Source organism: Ammodytes marinus (genome assembly GCF_949987685.1).
Source record: "Ammodytes marinus genome assembly, chromosome: 19".
Lineage (NCBI taxonomy): Eukaryota > Metazoa > Chordata > Actinopteri > Uranoscopiformes > Ammodytidae > Ammodytes > Ammodytes marinus.
Genome location: NC_137223.1, coordinates 23469854 through 23482166, shown reverse-complemented (window position 1 = coordinate 23482166; position 12313 = coordinate 23469854). Strand labels below are relative to the sequence as shown.

General features: G+C 38.9%; 1 protein-coding gene across 1 annotated transcript; it reads left to right on the top strand.

Moving 5' to 3' along the window:
* The first annotated feature begins 836 nt into the window (after positions 1-836).
* Positions 837-11956, top strand: esco2 (establishment of sister chromatid cohesion N-acetyltransferase 2). The gene is made up of 14 exons (XM_080048414.1): positions 837-937; positions 1879-1947; positions 2877-3010; positions 3417-3729; positions 4464-4782; positions 5340-5479; positions 6116-6267; positions 6580-6622; positions 7444-7585; positions 8123-8254; positions 8930-9019; positions 9705-9848; positions 10378-10562; positions 11136-11956. The coding sequence occupies exons 2-14, from the start codon at positions 1895-1897 to the stop codon at positions 11266-11268; spliced, it is 1980 nt and encodes a 659-aa protein (XP_079904540.1). The 5' UTR covers positions 837-937; positions 1879-1894; the 3' UTR covers positions 11269-11956.
* The last annotated feature ends 357 nt before the right edge of the window (positions 11957-12313 follow it).

Sequence of the window (12313 nt, the reverse complement as noted above, 5' to 3'; positions counted from 1 at the left end):
TTTCTTTTTACTACACTACATACTAAAGTACAGAAGAGTTTTAGGGGTCACGAGAGAGAAAAAAAAATCAGATGAGGAAGATTTTCGTCGAGAAATGTCAAGATCAAAGACGAATACTCCATAATGCTATTGGAGTGAGTGGGGGGCATTTATGTATTTTCAGCATACTGCAATTGACGTGCAGGTATTGGGACACCCTCAATCTTTTTCTGGCATACTAAATATCAGGGAAGTGCGGGTATTGGAACGCAGAGATTGGTTGCGTTCCGAATCGCATACTCTTTCTTTTTTCTATTCTACATACTAGTACATCCGACGATAAAAAGAATCTAGGTAGGATGCAGTAGGCATACTATTGGGACATACTTTACTCTCTTATTTCATCATAACATTGCGCCTTGATCTTGCCTCTTGCTTTTATATCCGTCGCATCCCCGTTTGTTTTCATATGGAGGCTTCGTTGATGTTACGTCACTTCACGTGCGCACTGGTTGTGGGTCAGAATCGCCCAAATAGGATGCACTTTTCAACACTAACAATCTTGGCCGCATGAAGTAGGACATCCGGGTACTTCTAACCATCCTAAATCTGGCCACAAGAATCGGGACATCCTAAATCTTTTTTCTACATACTATATAGTAGAAAGTATGCGATTCGGAACGCAACCAATGTTAAAAATAACTGAAATATTACTTTTTATTTGTTACTTTTATTTTGAAATCAAGAACCAGAAGTCCCTTCATGCTTTTACTGCGGTAACTCGACTAACATAACCATACAGTTTCCGTTTCCGGTTCCCTCTCCCAATTCTTTTTTTTTTCAGACTTGCGCGCGCTGTTCAAAACACAGTTCAGAAATACGCGCGGACAGAATACGAAACTGCAAAACCGCCAGAAAACCAAACTTAAAACCGACATTTATCGAATTAAACAACACGGTAAGACTCGCTAAATCTATTCTAATGTTGTCTATTTGTTGTTTGACACTTTCATTGACTAATTTGCCTGAAAACGTAACGTTAGGTCGCGTTTACACCGCCAACTGCCAACTTAACACTGTTTTCTAAGTATAAAACAGACAAAAATGGCGGATTTTATTGTTTATTTCTTTATGGTTCCACGGTAGGGAGTTGTTAAACGCTAGGGACACGTTTACAAGTTTGTTTTGAGGCTGTGAAGTTTTTGTTGTGTAAGCTTAGTCATCCCGCCAATTATCCTTTCATTTCGACTATAGCTGTAAAATAAGGCGCTGAAAGGTTAGCTTAATATAAGGTGACTTACACGCTAATGTCGGGATAATTCACATTTCTACACCAACGAGATGAAAGTCCAGTGTTTTTCCTAAGCGTTACGAGTCATTTCAATATCCAAAATGTATCAATCGCCTCTTAGATATTACACGCCTCTTCTCCAAATACAAGTTAACTTTGTCATTGACGCGGTCACACCAAACCGCTGTTAAAAAAGGCAAATTTATCGTCAAACCACACAAAAAATGACCCAAGATTAGCTTGAAGTTGCAATGTGGTCCGTGACCTTCAGGAAAGTTTGTGGCATTTCTTATAATGGCTGCTGTCATTGTTACAAAAGCACCAGGTCAGTCGAGTTGTATTTAAAGACATCAAACTTAAACTGAGGAGTTTATTTATCGAAAAAGGAAGTTGCTTGAACAAAACGTTGCAATCCACTGTGCTACAATATATACATATAGGCTACAAAGATACGTATGTCTTTTCTCATAAATCCAGTATTTAAGATGTGAAATGTTTTTTAGAAATCGGTTGTCTTTATAGATCGCTATCATTGTTGTCAAAAGCTGTACTATTTAATGTTAACATATTATTTTATTGTAATGTTTTATGCTACTGTGTATTTGAAGGTGACGGTTTGTGAGGATGATGGCCACTGCTACTCGGAAGAGGAGGCTACCCTCTATGGACTCTGACAGGTGAGATCTAAACAAACAAACACACACACACACACACACACACACACACACACACACACACACACAAGCATTTTTACATGTGTTCACTGGTTTATTTACATTCAAAGTGTACTATATTGATTAATTCAGATTAAACAAGAAGTGTATCAATAACTTAGAGCTGGTATTAAATCATTTGTCTGATTTATAATTTAGTTTGCTCATTCTTGGATCAGATTGTTTGTCATTTATATCAGAATTTAGCCGAATTCATTAGCCTCCTTTTTTATTTAACACCGGTCAAAGTTCCTACAGCTAATATTGGATACCATTGGGAAAACGTACTCCGCTACAATTATTGATTAATTTAGTTTCCTTCTGTCCTTTACTTACTTATTTATTTCCCTTTATTATATTGAGTAAGTATTTCATGTTTCATTTCAGGTTTAACTTTATTTTTTTCATTCATTTTACTTATTACGGCTCACGGCCATAGCACATGGCATGGAGCACACAATTCAACTGAAATCATTACAAAACAAAACAATGGTGCACGGCAAGGAAAAACAAAACAAAAACAAAACAAAAACATCATTTAAACAATGGCAAAACATTTCTCAAAAATGCACCTGTTTTAACAATAACCCCTGGCCTACTTGCCCTCAAAAGCGAAATCAGTTTGGTCATGGATGGAAAATAAACATAATAATTTGGCAGGTACTTTTTTCTATAATACACACATTTTCACACTCAAAAAGTACATGGTATTCATCTCCAACACAATTAGAATCACAGAGGTTGCATATTCTTTGATTTCTTTCCAGCAAGCAATTTAAACAGATCAGAAAGAAAAAGAGAGAGAGAGAGGAATCAAAGAAAAAAAGAAGATGCCATTTTAAATTTCTCGTTCTCGCTTCCGTGACTGATTTTCTGTCTTTCTTTACCATCAGTCATCCAGCGAAGAAGGGAGTGACCGAGGAGGTTTCCCCCACGAAGAGGCGATCCCCCAGGAAGAGGCCGGTCCCAAGTCTGGACAAGGAAAACTGTCCGTCACCACAGAAGTCCCCGTGTAGACCAGCAGCAGGTATAATAATAATAATAATAATAATAATAATAATAATAATAATAATAATAATAATAATAATAATAATAATAATAATCTTTATTTGTGTAGCACCTTTAAAAACAAGTTTTTTGTGCTATACAGATAACGATACTGAATGCATATTTTCTTCATTAAAATAATTTGCATGGATTTTATAATATTTAGGCTTCAACGGTGGAGTCAGCGATTTTTGGAGAATGCTTATTGTCGAAAGCATTTTTTCTGGGCAAAATCAGTGAAGAAAAATCTGCTTACATTTCAGTCGTTTTGCAGGGTATGGACAGGTAGCGGATAGTGAGGAGATTGCTACTTGATTTTGTCAACAAGCGTTCACCATACTAATACACCTTTACTCATTTGTGTTTCATCCATCCTTTCTCTCTAGACTCTCCGGCCCAATCTCCCCGTAAGTCTCCGTACCGAGCGTCCGTGGTTACGAGCTCCTTCTACGGCACCAAGAAGCCGGTGTACCTGACTCCACTGGAGCGCAAGGCCATCAAGGAGTCTCTGCCTCCCACACTGCCACTTCCTGTCGCTTCCTCTCCGCCACAAGACAAACAGAAGAAGAAGAAGAAAAAGAATGTTCGAGGAGGAAGCAGCAAGCCCAGGAAAATGGCGGCAGGAGGGTCTAGTAAGATGAGCATGAATAACTTTTCTACGGCTTCAAGGACCATCAGACTTCCCAAACCTAACGGCAGGTGTGTTTCAAGTCACGGTCCAGTCAGAGCTGCTTACAACATGGTGCTTGCTTTATGACGTGTCCACTCCACACATACAGCTCTGGAAAAAAAAAATTAAGAGACCACTCCAAATTTTCAGTGTGTCTTGTCTTACTATTTATAGGCATATGTTTGAGTAGAATGAACATTTTGGTTTTATTCTATAAACTACTGACAACATTTCTACCAAATTCCCCATACATTTTTTGTCATTAAGAGCATTTGCAATAGGTAATGTAGAGATGAAGATTTGAGAAAAACTAAGACTGTTCACATGACAGTGTTTTCAAATATCTCTCCGTACACACGACAAAGCTAAAAAATTATTTGAAAATGTTGACGTTATCATGCAAGGCTGGTGGGTGGTGATCATTTGTCATGTCAAACACTACAGAACAACATTTTTAGCATGCACATTGAGTTTCTTTTTTGAATGAAAACAAAAAAACTGTAAAAGGGGAAAAAGCAAAAACCAAAGCGGATTCATATGTTTGTTGTTCTCATCATATGTGTATACGTTTCATATATAATTAACTTTCTCATCTGTTTCTGGAACTGTTCATTAAATTCAACAGTGTCCCTGCTAAACATGCCTGGGAAACCTGTGTTAAGAACTGCGAATACTGTTTAATTGATTGCTATATGAATATATAGAGATTTAACACGTTTATTAACCAAAAAATATCACTTACTTCTCCTTTTTAATTTAACAGTGCCCCTGCTAAACCCGCCTCCACTGTAACCACAGTAACTCCGGTCAGCGGCGGTAAACAGTCGGAGCCGAAGAAAGCGATCACCATCTCGTTCAGCAGCCTGAAGCCCAAACCAAAGATCTTTGTGGGCGCCGCCTTCTTCGGCACGGGGAAGAAACCAACGTCCATGTACAAGAAATCTGCCCCCAAGTCCTCCACCAGGCAGCCGGCTGTCAGGAGCAAAGCTGCTGTTCTACCACCAGCGAAGAAGAGAGAGGAGACTAAAGTACCGGTACCAGCTCCGACCACAGTGAACAAACAGCAGAAACAGCCGGAAGAGGTGAGAGGAGGCTTTTGTTTACATTTTTGATTTATTATTATTCATTTTAATTAAAGATATTTATTTGGCATTTTCCATGAATGATTTTATTGTAACTACATGTTGAACATTTTGACATTTTTGACCATTCATTGGATGAATGGTCAAAAATACTATACAAGGGGGCGCCCTTAGCTCAGTTGGTAGGGCGTCCCCCCCCCATGGGCCTCGGCCAGCAGCGGACCCGGGTTCGATTCCAGCCCGCGGTCGTTCTCTGCATGTCACTCCCCTCTCTGCCCCATTTCAACTCTGTCTCTACACTATCAATAAAGCATAAAAACGCCAAAAAATATCTTTAAAAAATACTATACAAAACATACAATACTATTGACAGTACATATTGACTTTAAAACATTTTTTTGTACATATTATGACCATACATTTGGTCATTGTCAAAATAAAAACGTGGTATTTTTTAAAAATGGATACCAATTTGTGCCACAACCATCTTTTCCAGGAGCCAGTATTCAGGAGACATTTTACTGGAAGTTCATGTTATAAATGATTTGATTCTGCAGCCCGCTATCCAGCCCATGCAGCCAGTCCAGCCAGTGGACACAGAGGAGAACCAGCTGAGCCCCAAACAGAGAGCAAAGTTTGATCCCACAGACTGGATGGAGTCTGTCTACGAACATCCTGAAGCTCCACAACCATTCAGGTGATTTTACTATCTGACCTTAAAATTTTCGTCCCAAATAAAAAAAAACATTTGGTTATAAGATTTTGACAAAAAAAGCATTAAAACATTTCTGATTTTTTCTTTTCTTTTTACAAGACACAACTCAATATTTAAAGGTGGAGTCAGCGATTCTGGAGAATGCTTGTTGTCAAAATCAATATCTCCTCACGATCCACTAGCTGTCTGTACTGTGTGTGCAGAAACAGTGCACACACAGTACGAACAGATTGCGCATTGTGAGGAGATATGCAATGATTTTGACAAAGTGATTTTGACAGCAAGCGTTCTCCAGAATCGCTGACTTCAACTTTTTAATTTGACTTTTTTCAAAGTTCCCGTGTCTTTGCTGAAATTGTTGTTATTTGGGGCGCCCTTAGCTCAGTTGGTAGGGCAACCCCCCCCATGGGCCTCGGCCAGCAGCGGACCCGGGTTTGATTCCAGCTCGCGGTCGTTCTCTGCATGTCACTCCCCTCTCTGCCCCATTTCAACTCTGTCTCCACACTATCAATAAAGCATAAAAATGCAACAAAAAAAAAATCTTAAAAAAAAAAAAAATTGTTGTTATTGTAAATGAATTGTTCTCGTTGATCAATAACCTACATATTGTTCCCTCAGCTCTCCCAAAATGTTGATAGAGAAATATGGTCTGACGAAGGAGCTGTCGATTGTGTTGACGAGGACACCGACACAAAGTCCTGTTCAGGGAAAGCTGCAGTTTGACATGAGTGAAATCAGTCCATCTAATGATGCTGCCAGCCCAACAAAAGGTACTACACACACACACACACACACACACACTCACTCACTCACTCACTCACTCACTTACTTACCTTCACACTCACTCTTTCACTCACGCATACTCACTCACTCACTCACTCACTCACTCACTCACTCACTCACTCACTCACTCACTCAATCACTCAGTCACTCACTCACTCACTCACTCACTCAATCACTCAATCACTCACTCACTCACTCACTCACTCACTCACTCAATCACTCACTAATTCACACACACACACTCTCACTCTCTCTTTTTCTTATGTTAAATTTGTTAAAATGTTTTTCGTTCTCCGCAGAATCTGCGGCGCTGTTTCCCATCTTTGGCTCGGCCACCAAGAGGTGAGACGGTTTGTTAAGTCGTTACCATGTCAACACATATACTGTAACATTTCTGTATGACACAAAACGGGAAGTTGGTGCTGTGTTCTCAGCATTTAAGGAGAGATAAAACTTTCAGATTTGGTGTGTTCAATATTTTGATTCTCTTCAGCTTGGCGTAGTAATGTTGTAGTAAAACTAGGGCGCCTTGTAAAAAAAATAAGCCTTACAGTTGCTAACAGATGGGGGGGGAAATGTACGTTTGTGATTGGCAAATTATATTGTGAATAGTCAAATCTCTACTGAACGGGTAGATTTGATTCGTAGTAATATCTAATAAATTTATGGTAGATAGTAATTGGTGTCAGCTTCTGCATAAAAACCCAGCCATAACAGCACTTAACTATGGTTGCGTTCCGAATCGCATACTCTTTCTTTTTTCTATTCTACATACTACATCCGACGATAAAAAGAATCTAGTTAGGATGCAGTAGGCATACTATTGGGACATACTTTACTCTCTTATTTCATCATAACATTGCGCCTTGATCTTGCCTCTTGCTTTTATATCCGTCGCATCCCCGTTTGTTTTCACATGGAGGCTTCGTCAATGTTACGTCACTTCACGTGCGCACTGGATTGTGGGTCAGAATCGCCCAAATAGGATGCACTTTTCAACACTAACAATCTTGGCCGCATGAAGTAGGACATCCGGGTACTTCTAACCATCCTAAATCTGGCCATAAGAATCGGGGACTTCCTAAATCTTTTTTCTACATACTATATAGTAGAAAGTATGCGATTCGGAACGCAACCAATATGTTTTGTTTGCTGTCTTTCAGGGTAAAGAAAGCTCTGCTACAGGCCCCAGTGTCCTCTAGCACCCCCTCAGGCCAGACGGGGTCACTGCAGGCGGCGCCTTCGACCAAAGAGAGAACGCTTCGCCGGAGGAAAGAGAAGACGGACGACGACCAGTACATCATCGTACGTTTATGTTTATAAGTATTTAGTGTGTGCCAAGTACAGTTTCTACTTTATTTGTATTCAGATGTCAGATATAGACATCTACAGAGAATCCTAGAAATTTGAGTATCAGGAAAAGTATGGAATAATGAAATGGACATTGTGAAGGAACCCTGGCTGTATTTGCCCTAAGGACGCTGGTCAGAAGCAGTTTTGGAGTTAATTCTTTAATTAATTTTTTAATTCACATTTTTATAAAAAATTTTACAGACGGTACATATATGGCATGGTATTTTTTTTCGGTTACAAGATACAGGAACAAATAATAAAAAATACACCAGTGAATAGAGAATAATTTCCAACCCCAATTTTTTTTTTTTATTGACCATAGAAACTAAGCAAAAGCAGTTTTATATATTTTTTTGTGTGGCAATATTCAATATCTTACCTTATTTTAGAGCCATTGACAAGTCCAAAAAGAGTATTGAAATTGGGCCCGTTACTATATAATTTCCTGGACTTTAGTGAAAGTGTCTTCCTGCATTCTCTCCCCATCAGGACGCGGGTCAGAAGCAGTTTGGAGCGACCACATGCAGCTCCTGTGGGATGGTCTACAGCGCAGAGAACCCAGAGGACAACTTCCAACACACACAGTTCCACCAGCGATTCATCGACTCCATCAAGTTTGTGGTAAAGATTCTTTTCTTTAGTCACTCGGAACCAGCTCCCCATTATTTCATTTTTTTTTTCATTTAACTTTGATTTATCCTCGAGAGACCAATTGAGGGGTGACCCTCATTTACAATGATGTCGAGTTCAAAGCAAATTCAAAGGAAAAACAACAATACATAAACAATATTCAATGCAAAAACATCAAATGCACAACAACAGGTGAAGAGAAAAAAAACAATTGAAACATTTACATAGTGGTGAAGAGTGGCAGCAATTAAAATTAAATGGGTGAAAGTACAATATAGTCTAATTAAAACAGTTACAGGTAGAGTTTGGCAGATTTAAGATAGTTTGTTTAAATTGGTTAAAAGATATGAAGGTATTTAGTTTAATTTGTTGCTGTAAGTTGTTCCAGGAGTCGGGGGCACTGAAGCTAAAAGCTGATTAACATCAGATCAGCTGATAGTTTACACATCTTCCGCCGCAGCCTTAAAACACATCTCTTCAGACTGCACTCCGACTAAAAAAAAAGGAAAATAAATGCGCTTGTTACATCTCCATGTAGCACTTACATGTGGCACTTTGTAGTCTGGTTTATTTGAAGCTATAGTACTTAAGTGATTCCTGTTCTGAGTTTGTACCTTCATGGTTGAATGCACTAACTAAAGCTACTTGTCTGTGTTGTGTTTCCAGGGCTGGAAGAAAGAGCGAGTGGTGGCCGAGTTCTGGGATGGAAAAATCCTGCTAGTCATGCCAGACGATCCCAAATACGCAATAAAAAAGGTGTGTGTGTTTGAGCGTGTGTGTGTGTGTGTGTTTCTCAGTCTATCTGTGTTGTACAGTATTTTATTAGTCAAACATAACATTGTTCACGAATGTTCATGGTCATGAATTTATTGGAAAGGTTATGACATTTATAAAAACTTTTCCAGTCTGTAAATGTTTTGAATTAACAGTAATTTTCTCTAGTTTTTAAAAACGTGTTCATAAAAATGTTTTACGTAACGTGAAATTGTTCCTTGATTTTACAATTTGTTTAACATCTAGTGTGATGGTATAAACTTCACTAGTATCACGTGATGCGCATTGGGCTTTTTTTATTCTATATTTTTTTAAATATTATTATATGTGTATATGTATAAGTGTACAAACTTACGCGTTTTTAACTCGTGGTGTGTGTGTGTGTGTGTGTGTGTGTGTGTGTTTTCACATGATGCACATTGGGCCTTTTTAATTTTTTTTTTTATATATTATACAAGTGTACAAACTCACACTTCCATAATGGTTGACCTAGTTTCTAACTGTGTCTGTGTGTCTGTGTGTCTGTGTGTGTGTGTGTGTGTGTGTGTGTGTGTGTGTGTGTGTGTGTGTGTGTGTGTGTGTGTGTGTGTGTGTGTGTGTGTGTGTGTGTGTGTGTGTGTGTGTGTGTGTGTGTGTGTGTGTGTGTGTGTGTGTGTGTGTGTTTCAGGCTGATGAAGTGCGTCGTGTAGCGGATAACGAGTTGGGTTTCCAGCAGGTGACTCTGAGCCGACCGACTCAGGCCAAGACTTATCTGTTCATCAACACAGAGCGCATGGTGGTGGGCTGTCTGGTCGCTGAACCCATACGACAGGTGTGTGTGTGTGAGTGTCTCTGTCTGTCTGTCTGTCTGTCTGTGTGTGCGTTAGCTGTATGTCAGTGGTGTGCATGGTAGATTACGCTACCTCCACTTTCAAGAAGAAAAATTAGTAATACAAATATGAAAATGTATAAAGACAGGAGGGTATAGTAATCTTAATGCGTCTCATGTGCAGCTTTCAGTTTTTATGGACCGCATTTTTCGAACAAACTCCCAGACGTCTGCTGCAACTCGCAGCTCTTTTAAATCAAATCTGAAGACTTTCTGTTTCCCTTTTAACCTGTCATTTTTTTTTTACATTTTTGAATGTTTTATTTCTATTAATTTTTTTCTTTGACTTTTCTAATGTCTATTCTATACTTGATGTATTTTAATCTTGATGTATTTTATGCCCCTGTCACGCACTTTGAATGGCCTTGTGTCTGAATTGTGCTATAGAAATAAACTAGCTTTGCCTTACATAAACCCTTGAGACCCTTGTTCATAATCAGACCTCATAACCGACCCTTTTTGTCCCTCGCAGGCTTACAGAGTGCTGGAGCAGCCGGACCAGCACAAAGACATGAAGCAGGATGACTTCATGGAGCGTCACCGCGCCTGGTGCTGCTCCACGGCCCCGCAGACCGCCCTGTGTGGCGTGTCCCGGGTCTGGGTCTTCAGTCTGGCCCGCAGGCAGAGCATCGCCACACGCATGCTGGACACTGTCAGGTAACACACTTATATATATATATATTTTTTTTTTGCATTTTCAAAGCTTTATTGATAGTGCAGAGATGCTACAAGTGTACACACTCAAACCACTACAGACTACACCATGAGTGCACCACTCTTTTTGTTTTTTTATGATTTTTTATTTTTGGATTTTCAAAGCTTTATTTATAATGCAGAAAGACAGAGATGACATGCGGTAACATGGCACATTAAAAAACCATAGGTTATTAACTCTTTGACTGTTGTTTCGACCCACTCATAAACACCATTACATACATAGCGCCAGTCAGATGTCAATTTGTTAAGTCAAGTTTGTCTTTGTCCATCGAAAAAGTTCTGTTTTTAAAAATTATCGATAGTTTGAAAACACTTTAAATGAAACAAAATGTACTTTTTTTGTTATGTTTCACCTTCAAACAGAATTAAAAAAAAATCTAAAAACACAGCGATATATACTTGCTTACTTCCTTCATTTGGAAAACCCTCAATACATTTTTATTTTATTTAGAGCCAGTATTACTCTTTCTCTTTTCCTCCCAATAATCCCTCTTTCCTTTTCTTGTCTTTCAGGAACACCTTCATGTACGGCAGTCACCTGACCAAGGAGGAAATCGCTTTCTCCGACCCGACGCCCGACGGAAAACAGTTTGCCACCAAGTACAGCAACACGCCAACGTTCCTCGTTTACAACTTTGTCGCGTGAAGACTGGAAAGAGTTTAAATAAATACAAACATACTACACTCGCATCACCGTTTTTTAAGAGACATTATCAGATTCACCCTGCGTTCCAATTCCCATACTTCTCTACTTTTTAGTACGCCAGAAAGAGATTTAGGGTGTCCCAATACATGCACGTCAATTGAAGTATGCTTAAAAAATACATAAATGCCCCACTAACTCCAATAGCATGTTGGAGTATTCGTCTTCATTCTTGACATTTCTCGACATAATGAAAAAAAAAATCTTCTTTATCTGATTTTGTTTTCTCTCCTGTGGCCCTAAAACTCTTCTGTACTTTAGTGTGTAGTGTAGTAAAAACCAAGAGTATGTGATTTGGAACTCAGGGTTACAGATCTATTAGGCGATTGTTAAGAATGTCTTTTCATATGCAAATCAGTGTTCATGTTTTTTTTACGTTGATGACTAGGTCCGCAGTGTCAATAAGCTTCAGTTGAATACTTATAATTCACTATTCCGGATTAAGTAGGTGTAGAGTTTTTTTTTTAAATAAAAGGTTCTTGACATCAGTATTTATACTCTGTACCGTTTAAAGGTGCAGTCAGTGATTCTGGAGAACGCTTGTTGTCAAAATGAATATCTCCTCATGATCCACAACCTGTCTGTACTGGTTTTACACAGCCTAGGCTCTGTAAACTGGTATGTAAACAAATGGGGCCAACCTTAGCTTCTAACATGCCAGTTTACAGAGCCTTTTTCAGTGCACACACACAGTACAGACAGGTAGCGGATCATGAGGAGATATTCACTGATTTTTACAAAATGTGATTGACAGCATGCGTTCTCCAGAATCACTGACTCCACCTACTTGTTGAATGTTGTGTATATTGGCAGTGTTTTCTATTCAGATGTTTATATTTCTGCTTAATAAGGAGCTTGAGATGAGACTGCAGAGACCAAGATATTTTTTATAGATCTCAAAATACCGACACATCGAATTGTTAGGATAATTATTAGTCTGTTTTTGTAAACTAGAAGAAGCCTCTTTTTGAAAAACCTTCATTTCAAT

What these genes read in the sequence shown, in the direction of transcription:
- esco2 (XM_080048414.1), top strand. Translation starts at nt 1,895, where the DNA reads ATGATGGCCACTGCTACTCGGAAGAGGAGGCTACCCTCTATGGACTCT. An exon ending in ACGACGACCAGTACATCATC is followed by an intron (nt 7,586 to 8,122) that starts GTACGTTTATGT and finishes TCTCCCCATCAG; the next exon opens with GACGCGGGTCAGAAGCAGTT. An exon ending in CGCATGCTGGACACTGTCAG is followed by an intron (nt 10,563 to 11,135) that starts GTAACACACTTA and finishes CTTGTCTTTCAG; the next exon opens with GAACACCTTCATGTACGGCA.